Source organism: Alexandromys fortis, unplaced genomic scaffold, assembly GCF_014885135.2.
Source record: "Alexandromys fortis isolate MF-2015 unplaced genomic scaffold, M_Fortis_MF-2015_v1.1 scaffold_147, whole genome shotgun sequence".
Taxonomy (NCBI): domain Eukaryota; kingdom Metazoa; phylum Chordata; class Mammalia; order Rodentia; family Cricetidae; genus Alexandromys; species Alexandromys fortis.
The window spans coordinates 1,671,016-1,683,391 of NW_026068029.1; the positions used below are offsets into that span (position 1 = coordinate 1,671,016).

At 37.4% G+C, this 12,376-nt stretch overlaps 1 protein-coding gene across 5 annotated transcripts in view; it reads right to left on the reverse strand.

Annotated features, from left to right (window-relative positions):
- Window positions 1-12,376, reverse strand: part of Rps6ka3 (ribosomal protein S6 kinase A3) — a 115,934-nt gene that overhangs the window by 19,907 nt on the left and 83,651 nt on the right. For all 5 annotated transcript variants that reach the window (XM_050164328.1, XM_050164327.1, XM_050164326.1 and 2 more), the window contains 5 exons: window positions 10,893-11,017; window positions 8,155-8,280; window positions 5,037-5,126; window positions 2,366-2,524; window positions 1,374-1,535 (listed from right to left, as the gene is read on the reverse strand). In XM_050164328.1, the coding sequence (XP_050020285.1) occupies window positions 1,374-1,535; window positions 2,366-2,524; window positions 5,037-5,126; window positions 8,155-8,280; window positions 10,893-11,017 (662 nt within the window). The remainder of the gene's footprint in view (window positions 1-1,373; window positions 1,536-2,365; window positions 2,525-5,036; window positions 5,127-8,154; window positions 8,281-10,892; window positions 11,018-12,376) is intronic.

Genomic DNA, 12,376 nt, shown 5'->3' on the forward strand with positions numbered 1-12,376 from the left:
TTTTTTTGGTTTTTCGAGACAGGGTTTCTCTGTGGCTTTGGAGCCTGTCCTGGAACTAGCTCTGTAGACCAGGCTGGTCTCGAACTCACAGAGATCCGCCTGCCTCTGCCTCCCAAGTGCTGGGATTAAAGGCGTGCGCCACCATCGCCCGGCTTCTTTACATATTTCTTAAGACATAATCTCACTATGTAGTTCTTCCTGGAATTCACTACGTAGACCAGGCTGGCCTAGAACTCAAAGAGATCCACCTGTCTCTCTTTGCCTTAGATCTGTAACTAGATAGAGGCGGCTGTGCTGCCATACTTGAGACATTTTTCTTAATAAATTTCTATTTTGAATGGGGCTATAGAAATGACTATAGTCTACTGTTTGAGCTAGAATTTCACTCTATAGCTCAGTCTAGCCTCAAACTTCCTATATAGTCAGAGCAGGTTGTGTACTCTTGATCCTATACTCAGCTTTCCTAGTACTAGGATCACAGTCATGCCTCTCACGCCTGGCAAATAACAATATTTTAAGAACACATGCAACCTCATATAGATGATACAGTTGCTAAAACTACTAATTCATAATTATTTGATTCACTAAAACATTTAATCATCTTCATTGATTATTATCAGACATGAACTGTGATAAATTTTGAAAAAGATCAATTTCTTTAAAAAGTAGAATCTAGCAGGGGAAATCAACATATATAAATAGTTAACAATTCAACTTAAGTATTATAACAAATCATGTTAATAAAGACTCTGGTATTGAGATGAAAACATGGTTTATTTATTTTTGTGGAGCAGGGAATCAAATCTAGAGCTTCCTATAGGTTAGGAAAGCACTCCATCAAATTTGAGTTCCAATTAATTCTTGATATGGGGAGTTAGCTAGTTTGTACTGAACCTTCAAGTAAGATGTCAGTAGGCAAAGAGGGGAGGCAGAAAACAGTCAAAAGAAGAAGCAAAGGGCAAAGCTGTCCGTTTGTGTGGTTCACATTTGTAATCTCAGAACTTGTGAGGCTGAGGTAGATCAACTGAAAGTTCAAGGCCAGGCTGGGTACAGAATTGAGACCCAGTCTCAGAACAAGAGGACAAAATAGTGTTAATGATAGGCAAAGGAGTAAAAAGTGGCTAGAACTTCAGGAAGAGGATACTAGAGAAACAAAGAGCTTTTGTAATATCCTACTAAAGGAATTCAAATTTTTCTCCTATAGGCAATCTGATATCATTGAAACATTAAACAGGAAAACAAAGGGCTGGTAATTTATTTCAATGATCAGTTCTGTGATTATTCAATTAAACAATAATTACCATCCTATATTAAAGATATAAAATGAGTTCTTAAATATACCCAAATACAGAAAGCACATTCCTCACAATTACCTCTGGTGCAACAAAATTTGCGGTATAACAAGGAGTCATGAGAAGACCGTTTTCTGCTCTCAACTGTTTTGCAAAGCCAAAATCACAAATTCGAATAGATTCTGGATTACCAGATTCATCCACATAAAGAATGTTGCTAGGTTTCAAGTCTCTGTGAACCACCTAGTTGAAATACAAATTAGAGATTTATGTTAACACAATACATTTACTCACTGAAATTTCTTTATTCTCATACTGTCAAAAACTGTATCTAACAAGCTGATGAGTGCATTATCCTAACACTATAAAATGCTCATCGGCTAGGAGTTGCACCTAATTGGTGAGCTTCAGGCCAGTGAGGGAACCTGATCCAAAGGAGACAGATGGTATTCCTGAGGATGACAGCAATGTTGTCCTCCATAATCTATATGCATGTGCATATTCACCAAAAACACACAAACATACTTAAGAAAATCTTTGATCTATACCTTAAGTTTATTTTATCAATTAAAAAATGTTAATAATAAGCAAAATTTTCTCCCTATGATATTCTCTCCTCCTCTTTATTTCCCATTTCTCCCTTCTTCCAGACTTCATTCTTTAAAAAATATTAGCATTTTTCTTTTCTTTTTTTCTCATCTACTAAATTTTGTATGCAGGAGAAAACAATGAGATCACTTACTTAGGTGAGAACTTGGCTTTACTTGTTTATGTGGATTCTCGTTTTCTGCTTATAATTTTAAGAGGGCCTGGTTTCCAAGGATACACAGTGCTATATTTTACAGGTCCAAAGATCTTATTAACTTTTTCTTGAAAAGCATTAACAACTTAATATAAGTATGCTAAGATTTCAACGTACTTCGGGCTCAATAAAAAAGGTTTGTGTAAAGGAAAAGCAGGATAATAAAGCTCATTACAGTTTTCTATTACTTTTATATTTTCAATTTTATCTTGAATAAAAAAGAATGTGTATATGAATATGTGTGTGCATAAATTATGCTCAAAAGACTTACCCCTTGTGCATGAAGATACTCAACAGTTTTGGTTATAGTAAACAGGACAGCACTGGCCTCTCGCTCTGAGAAAAACTTCTGTCTAAGAATTTTATCCAGCAATTCACCTCCTTTCATAAGTTCTGTTACTACATACACATATTTTCCATCATCATACACCTATAAAGTTTAAAATAGAAACAAAAATTACTTGAAGCTTTATGTATGTCTCTAAATTACTCTTAAAGATGAGTGACTATATTAAAAGAAATAAAAAATGCATGTTAAAGAAAAATTTGTGAAAAACCTGCTGTGGGAGAATGCTTCTGTACACTATAAAGATTTGTCACTCATATTGGTTTAATAAAACTCTGATTGGCCAGTAGCCAGCAGGAAGTATAGGCAGGGCTACCAGACAAGGAGAATTCTGGGAAGAGGAAAGGCAGAGACACAGAGAAAGCAAGATGAGAATGCTTTATTGAGAAAAGGTACCAAGCCACGTGGCTAAACAAAGACAAGAATTATGGGTAAATTTAAGTTGTAAAAGCTAGTTAGTAATAAGCCTGAGCAATAGGCCTAAATGGTTTATAATTAATATAAGCCTCTGTGTTTATTTGGGACTGAATGGCTGTGGGACTGAGTGGGGCAAAAACTTCTGTCTACAAAACCAATACAGGAGTTCTGGAGATTATGTTAGAGTCATTTACAGTGAATAGTTTCACATTTAATATGACTTAGTTAACATTTTTTTTTTTGGTTTCTTGAGACAAGGTTTCTCTGTAGCTTTGGAGCCTGTCCTGGAACTAGCTTTTGTAGACCAGGCAGGCCTTGAACTCACAGAGATCTGCCTGCCTCTGCCTCTACCTGGCTTAGTCAGCATTCTTTATGTAAGACAAAATATTCTGAGAAAATAAGAGTTTTGCCAACATCTAGAGAGATAGCCTTTGAGTCTATGTGTGCACTAGCAGCAAGAGAGAGCTGACTAATTACTTGGGAAGTGGATACTTTTGTCAATATTCAGCTATAATAAAAGCCACAGGAGAAAGAGTTATCAGGATATCCCAAGTAAAGAATACCTCATTTGTCCTGGTGGTGGTAATGGGCATGAAAGGCTTCCTGGGAGGAAGCAGCCTGTAGCAAAGTCTTAGTTGTGGCAGTCAACTAGGTAAATAAAGGAAATGATATTCCTACTTCAGGATCTACACATTCAAAGAGCATTAGTAGAAAATGAGGCATGCATGCTCTAAAATGTCTACATCCCAAATAAAGCATGGCCAGAACATAGGGTGTGTAAACAAATATAAAAACTGCTACAGAGCGCTGGGCAGTAGTAACACACACCTTTAATCCTAGCACTCAGGAGGCAGAGACGGGTGATCTCTGTGAGTTTGAGGCTAGCCTGGTCTACAAAAGCTAGTTCCAGGGCAGGCTCCAAAGCCACAGAGAAACCCTGTCTTGAAAAACCGCAAAGAAAAAAAAAACTGCTACAGAGGAAGGCAGGTGGGAGGACAGTTTAAAGAACCTTCAAGGCTGGGAGGTGGTGGCGCACGCCTTTAATCCCAGCACTTGGGAGGCAGAGACAGGCCAATCTCTGAGTTTGAGGCCAGCCTGGTCTACAAGAGCTAGTTCCTGTCTCAAAAAACCAAAAAAAAAGGAGTCTTCAAAAAGACTAATCAATCTTGAATATTGAGAGTTACATGCTCGAATTCACATGCTATAAGCACTAATGTTAAAATAGATTATATATTCATTTTGTTTTTTTTTTTTTGGAGACAGGATTTCTCTGTAACAGTCCTAGCTGTCCTAGAACTAACTCTTATAGACCAGGCTGGCCTTGTACTCACAGATACTGCCTGCCTCTGCCTCCCAAGTGCTGGGATCAAAGGAGTGCACCACCACTGCCCAGCAAATTTTTTTAAAGCAAACGCAGAAAATTAATTACATATTTTAAAAGTTTTATTATTAATTTTTAAGATTTATTTTTATTTTTAAGTATGTGTGTATTTGCACATGAATGTGACTGTTAGTGCCTAAGTAAGCCAGAATCATCAGATTTCCTGAAGCTGGAATCACGGGTGGTTGGTTGTAAGCCACCTGATGTGGGTGCTGGGAATTGGACTTAGGACCTGTGGGAATGCAACAAGTGCTCTTAACTGCTGTCTCTCTAGCAATCAGTATTTTTTTCAAATCTACTTTTTATATTTTATTTTTTACGTTAATATAAAAGGGAATGGGTTTCATTAATGAATTTTCATAAATACTGTTTTGTTTTAAACCAGTCCTCTTCCTCCAGTATGTTCCCTTCCAATCCCCTGCCCCTCTTCCCACTACAAGTCTCCTCTTATGATTTCATGTCCCCTGTTCAAATCTCCCTTAAGATATCGTTATCTAACCTCTTATGGTCACCTTTCTAGTTTCATGACCTATATATACCCCCACTTGTACACACACACACACACACACACACACACACACACAATCTGGGATCCTCATATGAGAACTATGCAGTATTTGTCATTCAAAGTCTCGGAGACTTTGCTTAAGATAATAATTTCCTCTTTCATCCACTCAAATTTACTTTCTAAGCTGACCACTCTGAAGTAAGCTTTGTCTACCACATAGTATTTGAAAAATATCCCAAATATGAGTTTGACAACTGCTTCAAGTGATCTTTGTTAAAGAATCTACTTACATCCTTTAGAGTAATGATGTTTGGATGCTGTCCATAACGAAGAAGAATTTCAATCTCTTCTGTTGGGTCTCTCTTGCTTTTATCAATTATCTAAAAGGCAGACATTTTACATGAAATTTTATGAGCATCAACCTTCAATGTTTATAGTTATAGACCTTAAGTATCATCACATGTAAACACTGTACATATAAGCCATTTACCAGTCAGTAGTAATTAACTACTTAGCCAGATTGTTTCATTAGAAAACTAGTCTTTATATCGATGGCCAATAAGGCTAACCATTTGACACATTCCTACTAGGTCACTCCAAGGCAAGTTTGTAGTAAATTTGGGACTTACTGAAAACTCAAAAGTATCAAGAAAAATTATCAAAAATAAAGTTACCATATCATTTTTTTCCTACCCTTGAATTTATTTCTCAAACATTTGAGAATTGAACTTCTAAACTCCTATCAATACAGATAATTTACAGATGCATGAGTCTGCAATCCCGTCATTAGCATCTGCTTACTGAATGGAATTTGCTTTTTTCTTTTTCAAAATAAGGTTTCTCAGTATAGCCCTGTCTGTCCAGGATCTATCTCTGTAGACCAGGCTGGCCTTGAATTCATAGATCCACCTGTCTCTGCCTCCTGAGTGCTGGGATTAAAAGTATGTGCCACAATCACCTGGCTGATTTTACTTCTTTTAATTATTTTAATATACTATCACATTAATTGTAGTCTACTTACAAAAATTAATTAAATAAGCTTATTTTTGAAGCTAAGTAGAAAGCTCTGTATAAAAACCACCCCTAGAATATTACTTGACTACATTTGATCATAATAAAGCTCTTTAAAATATTAACATAGCCTTTTAACTCTTTTATGTCAGTTGCTTAATTTTTTCTGAAAGTTTAGTATGTTCAAGTACTATGCACACACATTTAAAATTATATGTGAATAGGTGTTTGCCTACATATGTATATCTATCTGTGTACCACATGTATGTCTGGTGACCACTGAAGCCAGAAAGAATGTTGGAGTCTCTAGAATTGGAGTTACAGATGATTGTGAACTCCCATGTGGGTTCTAGGACTCAAACCTAGGTCTGCTGCAAGAGCAGCAAGTGCTATCTTTCTTATAAAAATGATTTTATTTCATATATGTCTACCGCATATGTGTACGAGCCCTCGGAGATCAGAAGTGGGTGTTGGATCTCCGGGAACTGGAATTATACACTACAATGAACTACTTATGTGGGTGCTGGGAAACAAATCCAGGTCCAATGCAAGGGAAGTCTGGGCTCTTAACTCCTAAACTCTCTCTCTCCAGCCCTAAGTGCTATATTTTGTAAAGATAATCTGGGCTTTGCTTTATGAGTCAAGGTCTCATGGACGGTAGACTGGCCTCAAACTCACTATTTAGCGAGGGTGACATCCCCCTGATTTTTCTTGCCTCTGCTCCCAAATACTGAAATGACAGGAACATACCACCACACTTGGCTCAATTTTGGCTTTCGATTCATTCAAAGAGTAGTCTGAAACAAATTTTGTGGTCTTTATGTTCAATTTTCATCAGTTTTAGTTTTTATATGCTTTTAAGACAGATTCTTATTTTGTAGTCCTGATCAGCCTCAAAGTAACTGTGTAGCTCAGGCTGGCCTCACAGTGCCGGCAATCATTCTAAAATAGGCCCTCAGGACATGTTTGCTGTGTTTATGGAGGTAAGACACATTCCTAAACTGCCTATCAAGTATACCATTCCCTTTTTCTCTTGCATGTTAGCAATCTGAAATTTACATTTACTTTAGACTTCAATAAGAACAGTATACAGCAGAACAGCATGGGAAATGCATTTCTAAGTTTCCTCATTGTATCTGATAGAAAGTCTCATGGGCATTCACGCCTCTTTAAAGTAATTATATCCAGTTTTACATAGCAATAATAATTTGTTACTCTTTCCCTAACTAAACAGGAACTATTCATACTTATTAACTACTGTGAAGCTTTAGGAATTACTTGAAGTGGAAAAGGATAGATGACTATCATAAAAGGCAGAATTTGAATATGCTTGTTCATTCATAGCTAAAGGTTTAAAATTCAAACTTTATCACAAAACTAGATGCTCAGATTTTGGCCTGGATACTTTTGTCTTAAGATATCATATGAAATTAAAATTACTAATGATGAGAAATGATAATGGTTCTTATTCTTTCAATAATTCATATATTGAATTATTCAAATAATTCAAAGATTCATTTTAGATATAAAGAAAGGTATGAGTATTTTCACCAGACATAATACAAAATTTGCACATAGTTTTCAGTAATTCCCTGATACTCTGATCATAAAGTAGGAGCTATTCCTAGTATAGGAGTCCTATTAAAAATCATGAGGTATAAACTGGCACTTCTCTGACCTAACTGCCTACATAGCTATCTCCATCTTGTTGATTTCAGCAGAATGGGATTCCATGATTCCAGATTAAGATCTCTGAAGATCACACAGCCAGTCAGTGGTGGTGCGAGCCTTTAATCCCAGCATTCAGAAAGCAGAGAGAGGCGGATCTCTGTGAGTTCAAGGCCAACCTGACTACAGAGTGAGTTCCAGGACGAGCTCCAAAGCTACAGAGAAATCCTGTCTCAAAAAACAAAAACAATAAATCAAAAAAACAAAAACAAACAACAAAAAAACCCCAACTTTTGTGGGTGGGGTGGTACACACCTTTAATCCCAGGACTCGGGAGGCAGAGGTGGGCGGATCTCTGTGAGTTCGAGGCCAGCCTGGTCTACAAATCGAATTCCAGGACAGCCAAAGATACAAAGAAAAGCCCTGTTGTGAACAACCTAAAAATAAATAAATAAATAAATATTTAAAAAATCTTTGAAGATCACTAACCCCAAAATTTAAATTTATCTTCAATTTATTTTATTACAAAAGAGAAGAATGTATTTTATTTTAGGGAGGGTCTTGTCATACTGCCTAGGTTAACTTCTAACTCATGATTCTCCTGCCTCAGTCGCCAGGGTGGTTAGATTATAGTCACGCACCTGGGTTGAAGAGTGTAATTTTTAACTCACACTGACACGTATGATTAAGAATTGCTAAGAGTTGCATTTTAAATCTAAAAATATTTACCTTCACTGCAAACTCCATGTTTGTGGCTTTATGTATACACCTTTTACAAACGGAGTATGAGCCAACACCAATATCTTCTTTCACTTCATATCCATCAGTAAATTGAATACTGTTCCTGTGTAATTGCTACAAACAAAATCAAAGGTTGATAAGAGAGCTCCGTAATGTCTTTAATGCAGTTTTATAATCAAGAAATATTTTACTAAGCATGTATTGCTGATATTATTACTAATACAAGTATTAATAAAAATGTTATTTATAGTATGTGAAATAGACCCTTTGAAGGTACTTATATTAATAAGAGAAATTAATATGTAGAACATAAAAACAGAAATAATTGATAGTTCACCTATACTCTTATCTTTGATTTTAGCCTCTTTTGTTTTGGGAGACTATAATACAATATATTTTGATCATAGTCTTTCCTCTCCCCAAACTTCTGCCAGACCCCATATCATTTCATGTTCTTTCTCTGTCTTAAAAATAAGCCAAAGTACACAATTCAAAAAATCAGGAACACACACCTCCACCCTTCCATGGAATCTGATTTGTGTTGGAAAACTACTCTGGAGCATAAAGCCTGTCCTGGAGTGTAGTTGACATACTCGGTTTTACTCTATTGGAAAATACAAACTTTCCTTTTTCCAGCAGGTATGAGTTGCAAATAGGTTCTTGGTTAGGGGTGGGGCTTTCTGTCTACTTCTTTCTCTAGGATTTTGTAGGGCTTGAGCTTGTGCTTATGTGTGTGTGTGTGTGTGTGTGTGTGTGTGTGTGTGTGTGTGTATAATTTATGCATGTGTATCTGTATGTTACATGTCTCAGGGGCACTAGAGGTCAGAAGAAGGTATTGGATTCCTTGTTGCTACAGATACATTGTTGTGAATTTCCTAATGTGGACAATGGGACTTAAACTCAAGTCCTCTGGAAGAATGGGAAGTTGTTTTAATATTTCTAGCCCCTGGGCTCTTTCCCTCCTCAAACAACTATATGCATTTAGAGTATCTTTAAAAATGGATGGAAGTTTGAGACCTCTGTTACATAAGAAAGCTCACAAACACTTCAGAGTAGGGCTGAGGGTGTGACTCAGAGATAAGACAGACTATCATTGCTTGAGGATTTGGGTTAAATTCCCAGCCCAACACCAAACCCCACCACAGGCAATATAAAACAAAAACAATTTAAAACAGCAACTTATTCACTGAGCAAATTCAACAAATTCAAGCATTGATGATATCCTAAAAACAATTTAATTTTTCCTAAAAAAATATTATTTTTTCAAAAGGCTAATTAAAACCTATAATTTAAAAGATGAATTAAAAATTTTCAAAGTATTTTTAGTTTTCAAAACAGTAACCACAATTATGATGTATATTATCTCAATATGTACACAATGAATAATGATCACACACGATAAACTAAAATTATCTTCCTACAATACTATGACAAAAAGAAGAGAATCTCATGGTTTATATTCTTTCACAATATTTACCAGTTTAGTTTTCTGTTGCTAACACTCATTCCCACACACATGCATTTAGAAACTAGGTTCTGAAGTCTTTTACCTACTTGTTTGCCCCAAATCTGATAATCAATCATATAAAGGAGTAAAGGTACTGTGCTAGATAATTTTTTGTTAACTTGACACAAACTAGAGTTATCAGAATAGACAAAACTTCAACTGAGAAAATGCCTCCTTAGATTGGTCTGTGGGTATGTTTGGGGGAGATTTTCTTGATTAATGCTTGATGTGGGAGGGCACAGCCCATTTTGGGCAATGCCATTCCTGAGTGGGTAGTCCTGGGTTGTATAAGAAAGCAGACTGTGCAAGCTAGCAAGCTGTGTCCTTCCATGGCTTCTGCTTCAGTCCTGCCTCAAGGTTCCTGCCTTGAGTTTATTTACTGCTTGTATTTATTTAAGTTTTACTGGCATCCAGCATAGCACATTTGCACATAAACTGTCTATAGTTGTATTTTTTGATAGTTTTATAATGTTTTTACTTGATGTTACTAAGCAGCCAAGACTGGCCCTGATTTAACTCTGCAGCCCCTATCAACTGAAACTGATCCTTATGCTGTAGCCTCCTGAATGTTAGGATTACCCAAATACAAGTGGCACCATGGCTGCTTTTTTGCAACAATAGCAGTGCTGTAAGAGTAACTGTAAGGATAGTTGACAAAACCTCAGATGTTTGTTTTCTTACTTTTTTATAATGTGTGCTAAGCAGGCATCATGGGTTTATAGACCTCAATCTATTATGCTGACCTGATAGAGGCAAGGGATGAAATATACTAGGCCTAATAAATATTTTGAAATATAGAAGAGGGGGCAACAAAATAGTGATGTTTATCTTAGTTCTCTTAGAATTTCACTTTCAAATCACATATAGGTTCATGCAACCTTTGCAATGATATATAAAAGAAATTTCTCTGATATAAATGATTTAAAATATGTTAAGGAGCCGGGCGGTGGTGGCGCACGCCTTTAATCCCAGCACTCGGGAGGCAGAGACAGGTGGATCTCTGTGAGTTCGAGACCAGCCTGGTCTACAAGAGCTAGTTCCAGGACAGGCTCCAAAACCACAGAGAAACCCTGTCTCGAAAAACCAAAAAAAAAAAAAAAAAAAAAAAAAAAAAGTTAAGGGGTTCATTTAAAGTCAGCACATAAGATCTAATCTTACTACTCACATACTAAAATATATGGTAACATTTCCAATTCTGAGTTATTGAGACACTACTTACCTGAACAATTGAGTGCACACCAACTGTCTGCATGGCTTGGCTTTCATCATCTGAGGTAATAGCAACAAAACTAAACCCCCGAAAAAGCTGATGTGCATTAGCACTAGGCGGAATGCCAGGCGAATCTAAAAAGAATGAGGAATTACTAAGAAGAATCTTTGGAAAATAATTTTATTTTTCAAGATAGGATTTCTCTGTAGCTTTGGAGCCTGTACTGGAACTTGTGCTGTAGACCAGGCTGGCCTCGAACTCACAGAGAGCTACCTGTCTCTGCCTTCCGAGTACTGGGATTAAAGACATGTGCCACCCCTGTTCAGCCTGAGTCTTTGGAAAATATTTAAGGGACAAACAGTTGACGTTTTGAACTTTCTCTCTTACGCTAGAGTTGTTAGTTACCTGGTATGTGTACATGTATATACACACACACCTAGGTACCTCTTGCTGTCTAGAATACCTCAGTGAGGCAGTGTATTAGATCTGTCCTGATTACCTATTGCAACCATCAGCCTACTAATCTGTTGGGGAATATTATTTTAAGGTATGTTACTTTTGTTTATGCAGCATTTGTTTAACCCTGTGAAGCTGTGATACTTTGCCTGTGTAAAACACTTGATGGGCTAATAAAGAGCTGAACAGCCAATGGCAAGGCAGGAAAAAGGACAGTTAGGGCTGGCAGGCAGAGAGGATAAACAGAAGGAGAAATCTGTGAGGAAAGAGATGGAGCAAGAGGAGGAGAGGAGGATGCAAGGGGCCAGCAACCCAGCCAGCCACAGAGTAAGAAGGAAGATAGACAGAAGTAAAAAAAGGAAAAATTCCAGGGGCAAAAAGTAACAGGTTAATTTAAGAAAAACTGCTAGAGGGCTGGAGAGATGGCTCAGTGGTTAAGAGCATTGGCTGCTCTTCCAAAGGTCCTGAGTTCAATTCCCAGCAACCACATGGTGGCTCACAACTATCTGTAATGGGGTCTGGTGCCCTCTTCTGGCCTTCAGGCATACACGCACAAAGGACATTGTATACATAATAAATGAATAAATATTGAAAAAAAAAAGAAAGGAAAAACTGCTAGAACCAGCTAGTTCCTTGGGCAGCTGAGGAGAGGGAGCCTGAAATGACCCTATCCTATAGTCATACTGATGAATATCTTGCATATCACCATAGAACCTTCATCTGGCGATGGATGGAGATAGAGACAGAGACCCACATTGGAACACCGGACTGAGCTCCCAAGGTCCAATGGAGCAGAAGGAGGGAGAACATGAGCAAGGAAGTCAGGACTGCGAGGGGAGACCCACCCACTGAGATGTTGGGGCTGATCTAATGGGAGCTCACCAAGGCCAGCTGGACTGGGACTGATGGAGCATGTGATCAAACTGGATGTGGCTGACTGAGAAGCCAAGGACAATGGCACTGGGTTTTGATCCTACTGCTTGTACTGGCTTTGTGGGGGCCTAGCCAGTTTGGATGTTCACCTTCCTAGACCTGGA